General features: G+C 39.3%; 1 protein-coding gene across 1 annotated transcript; it reads right to left on the bottom strand.

Annotated features, from left to right (window-relative positions):
* Positions 1 to 1,120: 1,120 nt before the first annotated feature.
* On the bottom strand, positions 1,121 to 12,288 carry LOC121389803 (deleted in malignant brain tumors 1 protein-like). Its single transcript, XM_041521455.1, has 10 exons — positions 12,200 to 12,288; positions 11,124 to 11,197; positions 9,713 to 9,948; positions 8,626 to 8,736; positions 8,048 to 8,173; positions 5,470 to 5,648; positions 4,692 to 4,891; positions 3,791 to 3,985; positions 2,014 to 2,300; positions 1,121 to 1,330 (listed from the first exon to the last, which is right to left on the bottom strand). Exons 1-10 carry the CDS (start codon positions 12,260 to 12,262, stop codon positions 1,137 to 1,139), a joined length of 1,665 nt encoding a protein of 554 aa, XP_041377389.1. The 5' UTR covers positions 12,263 to 12,288; the 3' UTR covers positions 1,121 to 1,136.
* Positions 12,289 to 12,717: the final 429 nt, after the last annotated feature.

Raw genomic sequence — 12,717 nt, 5'->3', positions numbered from 1 at the left:
ATACATGTACATGTACCGCACTCTCTTTCAACCAAGCAGCAGACTGAAACAACAGTGGTAGGTTTGTTAAATAGTAATTTTATACATGTACATGTACCTCACTCTCTTTCAACCAAGCAGCATACTGAAACAACACAGTGGTATGTTTGTTAAATAGTAATTTTATACATGTACATGCACCTCACTCTCTTTCAACCAAGCAGCAGACTGAAACAACACAGTGGTATGTTTGTTAAATAGTAATTTTACCCAAAGTTATATCCCATTCCACCCAGCATTAACATCAATCATTTGAGTTTGACTTGACATAAAAAGAAAAGAAAATGTTTTGGAAATCACAGAAATAATTAGATTTTTTGTTTTGCAATAAAAACATTGCTTAAATGCAGTAGCAATTTAAGAGCTACAAAATAGCTACTGAAATTATATTTTATCAGTTTGATTACATGTACCGTTATACGCACATAAACACACCCACATGTACACGAGCTCAGTTAGTTGGTGATAAGGTTCTTAATTATTTCAAAGGTCTAATTTATTGGGATTGTGTCTTAACTTGGGTTATGTTTTGTTGAATTTAGTTTCATGAATGTGTGTTAAAATTGGAAACTTAATATTTTATTTCTAGGATATCAATTCATTGTTGGACTTTATTCACTAAGTAGAAAATTGCAGAAATTGATACTAATTACTGTAAGCAGGAAATGGAATTAACATGTCCTAGTCATACATTGCAATGTGTATTTGATTAGCTCCAAAGAGTTGTTTTTTTATTTGCATTTATGTATATATTTATTTGGCAGCAGTAATTACTGGAATATGAAAGGCAGTAGGTCTTGAGATATCAAAATACCACTGTACATGTACTAAGTACTAAAAAGCACACATGGTTGTAAATAAATATTTTTGATTATGTTTGTTTAATTTATTTGCTATTTTGTGTACTACATAACATTTAACTCTGAATGAGGGTGCTTTTTAAAGTGGAATACAGGTAATGGGAGAAAAATATTTCTACGTCTTTAGCTTATCAGGGCCATGGTTTCAAAAACATTCATATTCTTTTGGCAATCTGGTGGTGGGCAGTTAGTCATATCCATAGGTAACAAAAACCCAATAGTTTATTTGCAAAATATTTATTTAGTTAGTTCTTCTTTATTTAATTCCTCTTTTTCTGCTGCTGCTGCTTCTCCATCTTCTTCCTTTTTATTTCTGGCAATAATGGTTATGGCAAGTGTTGCCATGATGAGGGCAACACCAAGTAAAGCCAAACCAGCTATCATGATTCTTCTGCCAATGTCATTGTCCTCTTCCGAGTTTGTAGGTTTCACTGAAAAATTAAGTCGGTCAAATACATTAATTGGTAAATTGGTAAAAGATAGTCAACATAGGGCACTAGCAAGGATTTACTGTTTAACCCCATTCCACAAAATGCCATCAATTTCATCATTTGACAATTCTAACTTGCAGATTCGGTTTTGTTTTTGTTTCTGTGTTTTTTTGGCTGAAAGTGGTTTCAAATGACCCTAAAATCGACAAACTATTCCACCCAAAGGCTCTAGTTTGGAATATGTGTGCATATTTTTGGGCAAAGACCACTGGCGTAGCCAAAGAAAGGGGGCGTGTCCCCCTCCCCCAATCACCCTTCTTCCCCTCCATATTTTATATTTTCCTATCTCTCCATAACACGACTCATAGTTGGCCCGAGTAGTCCAACTGTAAGAGAGCTAGACGGACATTTGGACAGTTATAGGCAGCGATTGAAAGAAATTTACATAGCTTGGTCTGTAATGAGAGCGTATAACTGTCCAAATGTCCGTCTAGCTCTCTTACAGTCAGAGTACTTGGGCTAGACTCATACTCGAGTCATAGAATAATCCACCTCCCCAATATTAATTAAATTCTGGCTACGCCATGTCATTGACATATTTTTCGGCACTCATCACCATTTTGGCAATAACACCAGCATCATCTAATTCTGTCCACGATAGTACAGTGGTATTGAAATTTTACCCGTCCTAGGTGATTTGTGACTGGCAGCTTCTACCATCTCCACTGGTCCGGCAGAAAGGTCGTCTTTTGACAAATAAGTAGACTGAGATTCGTCTCGCTTGCGTCGTCCGGAACCCAGGCATCCTTGGCGGCATCTGGAGGTTGGGTCCGAGGCGTTGCAGACGAGAACCTCGCAGTGAAGGTAAACCCTCGACTCGTTGCCCAGGAATTTAAACGTCTCCAGAGACAGCGTCTCCTGTGTTGTGTTGGTTACGTTGTTGATGGTTAGCGTTGTGTCGTGTGCACAGCTACAAATAGTTTTAAATAATGGCAGAATAGTATATATGCTAGAGGAATAATCCCAGTGTGAAATTTTACGTCGCTTATTACACTATGCATATGTATATATGGTTTGATATCAACGCAGTGGTTACAGTACACGGCTAAACTCTTCTTTTTTTTGACTCACAGATTTCTGTTGCTGGGACTCGCCCACACTTCTCGGACCCCTTGAAAAGAATATACGTGGAGTCTACAAACCACGCGACACATGCATTTGTGGGGAAACCCTACGTTTATCACGTAATGTAAGGCCAAACAAAATAAATTTGTGGTCTCTGGTCGGCGCGCGCGTCAATTTCTGGGGTTTTTTTTATTTCCCAAGGTTACACGTCAATTTTTGCTGAGCTTTTCTTGCTATGACCTTAAATCCGCATTTGGAGCCAAAATGCCATCGCGCATGACGTGCATTCTGATTTCAATTTAAATATGTCTGTCATTTTGGTATCAAATATACCCACCTTTTCTGTGCAATCCATGCTTTAAAAAAAAAAAAAAAAAAAAAAGCCGCATCAATTCTGGAACTTTGGTCTGACCAGAGATTGACCTTTTTTGCCTAATATATATATATATATATATATATATATATATATATATATATATATATTTTTTTTTTATGATTAAAATATCTTGGTACAGAAGTAATGGACTAGAACGCCAAGACATCGATTGGTACGTGCTCCACAACCTAATATGAACACCAACCAAACGAGTTGAGCGATATATTAAGATCGATTATGGGTAATAGATAGGATATTAAACTCACTATCATTTCTTATTTTGTTTATGTCCCTCGTGAATATAAACATTATATGAAATGGAAGCTCGTTTAATATCCTATAAATAAATGTATGTGTGTATGCATGTATGTGTGAGCGCACTTGCGTTATTTGTGACTTTACTGACATACCCACATCGTTGTAGAAGTTGGTTATAAATCACCATGCATAAAGCACCGAATATCCATTTTAGTTTTAAAATAAATGAAAACGATTGGAATCGAATTGGAGGTCAATTTACGACAAAAACACCAATAAATTATATAATATTTTCTTGAAGGCAAATACGTTTCCTTTATTAATCAAATTCAACTTTTATTGTATAATTTGGTTGGGTTTTTTTTTTCATTTGATGTATCAAGACTGTCATAGACCTAATTTATTAGTTTTATTAGTTATGATATCGTTTTGATCCGTTATCATCATGCCACCTATCGAAAAATAATAGGACTAGGCCTAATAATAATAAATATATACGGGGGGGGGGGGGGGGGGGGTAGGAGGGACGAAAGAACCCCCCCCCCAAAAAAAAACCCCAACACCGTGTAGGTCTACAACAATATAGATTCTAAATTGGCAAAACCTGTTTTGTTTAGTTTTGTTTTATTTAAAAAAAAAAAAATGGTAGTGGGGAGGGCGTGTTTTATTATTTTTTTAATTTGTTTTGTTAATTATCTTACCCATTGTCGAGAATAAGATACTGTGTTCCTTCGTCGTGCAGAGTGGGCGTGGCTTTACAGTTTCTGGCAAACACCTGTAGATGAGAGTCGTTGCTGTTGAGTGACAGCTTGACTGACAGCTTCTCTCCCGGCGCCACCTTCAGAGGGATGGAGCCCGATGATTGGTACGTTTTCCCATCGTGGATCAGATCCATGCTGCAATTGTGTAATGTCATCAATGACAGGAAAACATGTTAGGCCTCGGTGGTGTAGTGGTTACACTGATAGATACTGGGTTTAAAATATCAGTGGGTATACCAACATCACATTTAACCACTAACAACTAATCACTAACCCACTGTCCTGGACAAACAGTCCAGATATCTGAGGTGTGTATGCCCAGGTTAGCCCGAAGGGACGTAGAAAGTGTGGATTTTTTTCTACGTCCAAATATTATCACATACCCTATATATAGCTGGTATTCAAAACTTGTGGCACCATGTTTCAACGGTTTCTCAACCAACATAGTGCAACAAATGGACACACAAACCAAAAAGTAGGCCTGTAACCTACCGTACTCACTATTAAATCCCGATTGAAGTACTTGCATCATTATTAACAAAATAAATCTTCCAACAACAACATAAAATTTCCCCCGCCATTTTAAATTTGCTAAATAGACGGAAGCAACTCGGCCTTCACATTAAGAAAAGTATTGACTTAATGTGCGCCCTGCACTATGCCCAGTTCAGCATGCTTGAACCTGAATTTGATGTAGGCCTAAGCACGGAAATAACTATATACCTAACTTTTTTTTAGTTTAAAAAGTGCTCTTTTTCAATTTTGTCTCATTGTAGAAGAAAAAAACAATTTAGGCTAGGTACGGCCATGCTAATGTGTGATCAGTTTATAATGTACCTACCTAACTTGGTATGTACCCTGGCCGTGGTCTGTGAAATGCAACTCTCCGGTGTTGACGAGGTAGAAATTCTCCGCAAGGATAGTGTTGCCATAGTGACACCGAACAGTGACATTGAGGTCTCGAACGCGGGTCACTAATCCATTGAGGACCATTTGCCGGCCTGATATTACGTTCTGGTACCAAAAACTTTTCCCCATTTCCTGTAACATATCAAATCCTTTTAAAATAAATTCCATTTATTTTAATTTTTAAAATTAAATTTATGCAAGGCTCTAAGCATTGTGCAAATGTTACCATTAACAACTATCTATTAACCCCTGTCCTGGACATATAGTGGGTAGGCACATAGGTTTAGCGGGAAAGGGGGGGGGGGGGGGGGGCGTGATCTCCAATCACCCCCTTTTTTCTATCACCGTTTATAAATATTTGCCTGTTGCCTCAGAACACGACACGCAATAGTAGGCCTACAGTGTGATGCCATCCTCAATATTGTTGCCCCCAATATAAAATCCCAGATAAGCCAATGCGTGGGGTTGGGAGTCAACTTATGCCTAGGACAGCATGTTTGAAACTTATACAAACGAAATGAGACTGAATTAAGATGAAGACAACTACTATTTTATACAGTGACACTACTATAGATTATTATATATACTGGCCAGTGGATTTTTATAAAAGAAATGTCTCCAGCTTAGCAGTGCAGGTACAACTGCTATAACCTGCTAGACAGATGGTCGGTAACATAATTTTCAACCCCTGGTATAGTACTAGATCATACCTGAACTTCGGTTCCACATCCCTTAAGAGGAACATCAACGATGATGTGTGTGCCGTTGTCGCGGGCGATACACGGCGCTTCCTTCAGTGTGATGTATGTTGCGTGAAGCCCAGGGAAGCTCTTCTTGTGAAATTCCACATGTATGTTGTTGTTTTCGCAGTGAACATCTACACCAGGTGCTAATTTGAATAAAATGCGTGATTGGAGTAAAATTTATAACTATACAAAAGCTGTAAAAACCAATTATTATATACATAGGCATGAAATACATGAAAGCCATAATGAATGAGTAAGTACACAAAAAATATATAAAATGATATTGACAATTTCAGAATTACATTAGAAGTTTAAATTATATTATGATGGCTCCTTCCTTCGATAAGTAGTCTTATTAAAAAAAATTAAATGTAAAAATTATACCTTCATCTTTATGCCAATAAAACATTACAACCCAATTATTTTATTTACAAGTAAAAAAAGAAAGAAAATTTAATCTAGGTTATAGAGGATTACAGACAGCTTACATACGCTTAGCGACGACATTTTGTATGAACGTGTGTTACACATTAGATATAACCCATAATTCATTGCCGTTAATCAAAAAATTAAAAAAAACATCCTGGAGATCAAAGTACCCAGAAGACAGAAACTGAAAACCACTGATTCAACCCTAAAAAACAAAATCAAAACAAAACAAAACAAAGCTGTGATGACAAATTCTTAGGGAATCAGTGACAACACATTATAGTTAATTGTGTAAAAATATTGTGAGGTATTGATTAATTTCTTGTTATTTATCACAAATAAATGGGAAAATAGCGAAATATGGCACTTGGACCTTTAAAATTCGTATGTAATTGTAAAAAAGAAAGCAAATATTGCATTGCATAGCGTAATGTAATGCAATGTAAATGTAATGTAATATACTCTTCAAAAAAAGAAACGCAAAAGGGTGCAAATGGGTTATAACTCCGATTTTATGTTTCCTACCGGTTCATGCTTTGTGAATATAAGGTCATTGCATGTCCCAAACACATTCCCACGGTTACATTCGATAAAACGCAGCTACTGTACAATAAAGTTCCAAAATGTGAATATTCGCAAAAACGCAGCCACGTGCAAACCATGTCACCACTGCACGTGCGTTGTCTGCACGTGCAACATGAACACCGACAGTATAAAAGTGCAGGGTGTTCGCTTGCCTGGCCTCTGTATCTGGCCGACAGTTGACAATCCAGGACATGCCACGTCTCAGTGAACCGCAGAGAAACAATGCCATCGGCCGACTAGACGCAGGCGAATCCAGAACGGCCGTTGCCAGGGCATTCCATGTGTCCCCAAGCACCATCTCCAGACTGTGGGACCGTTACCAGCAACATGGATCAACACGTGACCTCCCTAGATCCGGTCGACCACGGGTCACTACCCCCGGGCAGGACCGCTACATCCGGGTACGCCACCTTCGGGAACGATTGACTACTGCCACCTCCACAGCCGCAGCAATACCAGGTTTGCGCAGGATATCCGACCAGACCGTACGGAACCGCCTACGTGAGGTAGGAATTCGTGCCAGACGTCCAGTTCGAGGTGTCATCTTAACACCACAACACCATCGACTCCGACTGCAGTGGTGCCAGATTCATCGACAATGGCCTCAACTGCGATGGAGACAGGTGTGGTTCAGTGACGAGTCCCGATTTCTGCTCCGACGTCATGATGGAAGATGTCGCGTGTATAGGCGTCGTGGTGAACGTTATGCGGCAAACTGCGTGCAGGAAGTGGACAGATTCGGCGGGGGTAGTGTCATGGTGTGGGCAGCCATCTCACACACTGGCAGAACTGACCTGGTCCACGTGCAGGGCAACCTGAATGCACAGGGCTACATTGACCAGATCCTCCGGCCACACATCGTTCCAGTTATGGCCAACGCCAACGCAGTGTTCCAACATGACAACGCCAGGCCTCACACAGCACGTCTCACAACGGCTTTCCTACAGAACAACAACATTAATGTCCTTCCTTGGCCATCGATATCACCGGATTTGAACCCAATTGAGCATCTATGGGACGAGTTGGACCGACGCCTCCGACAGCGACAACCACAGCCCCAGACCCTGCCCGAGCTGGCAGCAGCCTTGCAGGCCGAGTGGGCCACCATCCCCCGGGACGTCATCCGTACTCTGGTTGCTTCAATGGGCAGGCGGTGCCAGGCAGTTGTCAACACACGCGGAGGCCACACCCGGTATTGACTCCAGATGACCTTGACCTTGGTGGTGTGTCCTATCACTTACTCACAATGGACTAGAGTGAATTGTGAACAATCCTGCAACATTTGGTAATTATCGGACTCGCCATTCAATAATTAAATCAATTCTCCAAATCTTACGACAATGTGGTTTTGCGTTTCTTCTTTTGAAGAGTATATATTTGTGATGTGATGTGATGTGATGTGATGTAATGTAATGTAATGTAATGTAATGTAATGTAATGTAATGTAATGTAATGTAATGTAATGTAATGTAATGTAATGTAATTTTTTCAAGCATATATAATACGTGGTAGCGCCAAAAGTATTTACCATAACAGGTAAAGTTATCACTACTTAGTGTGAGTTCGGCATCGGGACACGAACAGGCGTATGAGCCAATCAAATTCGTACAGATGTGACTGCATCCTCCATTCAATGTGGCGCACTCGTCCGCGTCTGAAAAATTAATGATTCTATGTATATAAACATAATAGTAGTTCAGGGGAATGCATGCCTTTTTAGCGAAAAGTGTGGGAGAGGGTAATATTTAATTATATATTTAATTGTTATATTGTACATTTTCCACTATTAGGCCCAACGACATTAATTTAAACTAATATATAGGCCTATCGATATGTCAGTGTATGTTCAATAATGTCAATGTATTTACATTTGGTTTATGTGTTTTTAATTTTTACAGTGAATAAAAAATACAAATATCGAAAAAATAAAATTTAAATTTTGAGTACATGTATATGTCTATATTTCAATACAAAAAGAATATTAACAACAAACAGTTAAAACACAAACATTACGTATATATCTAGCGACAAGTGTATATATCTAGCGACAAGTGTAACATTTTAAGTTGCAAGTCAAGTGGTGTTCGTCAAGTTTGTATTATTTACCATTTTCACATAAAGTACCGGTGTACCCGCTGGTACAGGCACACCGAAAATGTTCGCCAGTCACAACACATGAACCGCCATTTTGACACGTCACGTTGATGCAGGGATCAACTGGAAAATAAATGAAAGAATGATGGATGGATGGATGGATGGATGGATGGATGGATGGATGGACGGATGGATGGATGACTAACTGACTGACTGAATGAATGAATGAATGAATGAATGAATGACTGACTGGATGAATAAATGAATGAATGAATGGTAACACTTCGGTTATATTTACCATATATTTTATCACTATTACTGAATTCATAGAGTACCGAGTAAAATCAAGACAGGCTATAATTTCACGGGTGCGATTATGGGTGTGTCTCCAGAGTGTATGAACCCACATGGGGGATGATTACCCGACATGCACTGCAGGTTCCGTGTACCCCGGACTCGGGTGATACCGAGATAGCTCAACTGACAGCAAGCGTGGAGCACGAACCTGTCAAGTAGTCCCATACCGAAATGGAAATATAGCGGCTTCACCATTCATCGCATCATCATCCATGTTTGTAATGTCCAAAAAAAGAAAAAAAAAGTAGAAAAGTCTTTGTCTCTGTGTTAAATATTTGTGTCTCTTGGGTACTTTAAAAAAAGAAGAAAAAAAGACGGGCTATAATTCATCCACACATTTTAATACAGGTATTAACTTTGCAATGAACTTTACGTTTGTAGGCCTAGTTGATTGTGCTTATAATCTAAGACCGATTACCATCGGTGGGCCCACTGGGATATTTTTTTTTTCTTTCCAGAAAGTGCCTCAGCACTGTCGATCAAAGGCCATGATATGTGCTATCCTGTCTGTGGGATGATGCATATAAAAGATTCATTGTTACTAATGGAAACATGTAGCTGGGTTTTTTCTCCAAGACTATGTTTGAATTATCAAACGTTTGACATCCAATAGCTGATGATTAATAAATCAATGTGATCTAGTGGTGTCGTTAAACAAAACAAACTTCTTTTTTTTATCAATCTGCGTCTCCTATAGATTTTATGGCAACCAAGTTTATAAATGGATGTTGATTGTTCGCACCTAAACACGTCACTGACACGGACTCGCTGTCTCCACAGTTCTCCACGCCCCAGCCCGGGTTGCTACACAACGCTAGCGAGCTCTCCGTCCCCACACACGCCAGGTCGTCAAGCCATATTTTCTCGTTACCAGGCCGACAGCAGTGGAACTTTGGTTCGTTTGTCAGGAAACCGAGCTGGCGACACACGATAGTCGCTTCCTCGACACCGAAGTCGTCGTCACAAACATCTCCCCATCTAGAAGAAAACTGTGATTGGTTTGTGTTTTTACAACAATAAAGTGTTATTATACATGTCCGTATAATGTTTCAATGTAGACAAATGTATCCATAGCCGGTTTAAGGATCCGTGGGGCCTGTAGTACAAATAACAGAGGGACCCCCTTCCCAGGATATATATTTTGCAACCCTCTCGGGGAGAGGGAAAAAATTACCTGGGGGGGGGGGGGGGGAGGGGGATAAATGTACACATCACCGCGGGGCCCCCCTGAAGCGCTGGGCCAGTAGCACGTGCTACATGTGCTACTAGGATAAACCTGCTCTGAATATATCTTAACATCTCACCCATGAGAATATTTAGCTTAGCATCTCAACTATAACATATAATTATTGTATATAAGATCTCACATATCTAACCTATAATATATATCTATCAATTATAATAATATAACATCTCACCTATGACCATGAAACATAGTATCTTTTTTTTCTTTATTTTTGGCACATACACCCGTTGGTGAGAACATTAATCGTTATTTATGATAACACACCCCAATAGCACGCGCATGTGTGATATCAATATAAAGTCATCCGATTGGCTGATCCTAGATAATGACGCTATGACCACAACAATACCATAAAAGCAAATAGGCATGATCGAAATTCATAGCTCTGTGACGTATAAGTGAACCTAAAACTGATTGCTCTGTGACGAATAATTGCAAGCGCCGTAAATGGGTTTTATTTGGAAAAAATATTTAAATTTGTTTTAAACCCTATTTTTGAGGACCTCGAACTCGAGCAATTAATCACGGTAATCGGCAATGCCGTAGAGATTGCCGCGGCGTTTTCAATCCCCGTTGCATTTATTTTACAGTGAAACTTTCAATGTTCTATTCTACGGTTTCTTAGTTAATCATTTTTTTTTTTTTTTGTAACACTGACAAAGTATATTCCTGTTTTACACGTTATAATTAACCGCAAAACTGTGGCCCTTTTCTTAACTGTCAGGTTTGGGGGATATATGCAAAAAATAAGGGTAAGATCCTACATGAATTTCCGTTAGATACCATTTATCTTACAACTCGTTTAAAACATGTACAACTCGATACGTTTTGAAACACCTCGTAAGATAAACATGTATCTAACGGACACTTGTAGTATTCTCTATATCTATAGCATGTAATATCTCACCTGTGAGCGTGGTATATTTCCAGTTTACCAGTCCATGGGCTGTGACCACCTGTCAGTCTGACGTCACCGTCCTTCTGCGTGGTATAAAAATAAGTGCTATCTTTATGATTAATAACGAGCTACTCTCGATTCACTAATATCAAAACCTATATTAGCTCGGCCATTTACGTTTCAACCGACCGTTCAAAATTGCGCCAAATTCCCTCAATAAAAATTGCGCACCCTTTTCTCTTTGGCATTTAACTGCTCCATTCAAATTCCATAGCACCACCACCATCCCCACCCGCCTGCTACCGATTTGATCGGGCTGCTGGTGCTCCCTTGCACCTGCCAGTGCAGGCGGTCCCTCCTCTCCCCTCTCCCCACCTTTCCTGTCATGGACGGAGGAGCGGGCCAAGGCCGGCTCTTGTGCCCACGACAGGCGTGCGCTACAACAGCTTGTTCTGAATGTGCACGTAAAACCCTATGACATGACATGACATATGATTAATTTGTATTTTGAGTATTAAGTTGAAATTATTCTTTTTAATTGTTTTTTCTGGAATATTTTTTCTTTCTTATTCTTTCTTTCTTTCTTTCTTTCTTTGTGTTTTCTTTCTTTCTTTTTGTGTGTTTTCTTTCATGTATTCATTATCCCTACTACAGTATCGCCATAAACCGAACAGGAAGGATAAGGGGTTTGGGGTGATTAGAGTAAGCAAAAGAAATCTTCGGTCCGAATTTACAAAGCCTGCTATTGTCTTCAGCTGAACTGATTGTAAAACACACAACTATTAAATTATGAGAGAGAGAGAGAGAGAGAGAGAGAGAGAGAGAGAGAGAGAGAGAGAGAGAGAGAGAGAGAGAGAGAGAGAGAGAGAGAGAGAGAGGAGGAGAGAGAATTAAAAAGAGAAGAAAAAGAAATTGTGAAATATTAAATTACAATACAGAGATAAAGAGATGGAATAATATAAAATAATGTGTATTGTAAAGGGGAAAAAAGAAAAGAAGAAGAAAACACGTTGGAAGAATGTGAGAGTGAAAACTCAATTATAACAAAAGAACTGGTTATGAATATCCATCCGACTAACACTAACCTGACACAGCACGCTGTAGACCAACCACGTCCACACGCTAATTGCGTGGAGGTTAAACATCATGTCACAACTACAACGACACTGATACGTGCTTTACTCATATGGAATCAAGTGTATACTGAGCTCACTTTGTTATCTTACAAGCTATAGTGTCCACTCACCACTCACCAATCATCAAGGTTTTAGGTGGGGGTGGGGGCGTCGAAACAAATTCCCAACCTAGCAAGTCCTCTCTCTCTCTCTCTCTCTCTGTGGTGTGTGTGTGTGTATTAAATTGAGAGAGATAGAGAAAAGCAAAGAGAGACTTTCAGACAGAACAAAACTCATAATTATTTCTTTCCTATGAGCCTGATAAAATAGTATTGTTCCATGACCAAGGATCACATTTTTGTTGAACAGTATTGTCACAGTTGACAGGTATTCATGTGAATTAACATGTGGACATTCCGTTCATAAATACACGGATAGCCTACATGTGGTGCTGTACCTGAATGCAATAAACAAGACTGAAAACAAAT

The sequence above is a fragment of the Gigantopelta aegis genome, chromosome 3 (genome assembly GCF_016097555.1).
Source record: "Gigantopelta aegis isolate Gae_Host chromosome 3, Gae_host_genome, whole genome shotgun sequence".
Lineage (NCBI taxonomy): Eukaryota > Metazoa > Mollusca > Gastropoda > Neomphalida > Peltospiridae > Gigantopelta > Gigantopelta aegis.
The sequence above is the reverse complement of the archived record's forward strand: the minus strand, read 5'-3'. Positions and strand labels throughout refer to the sequence as shown.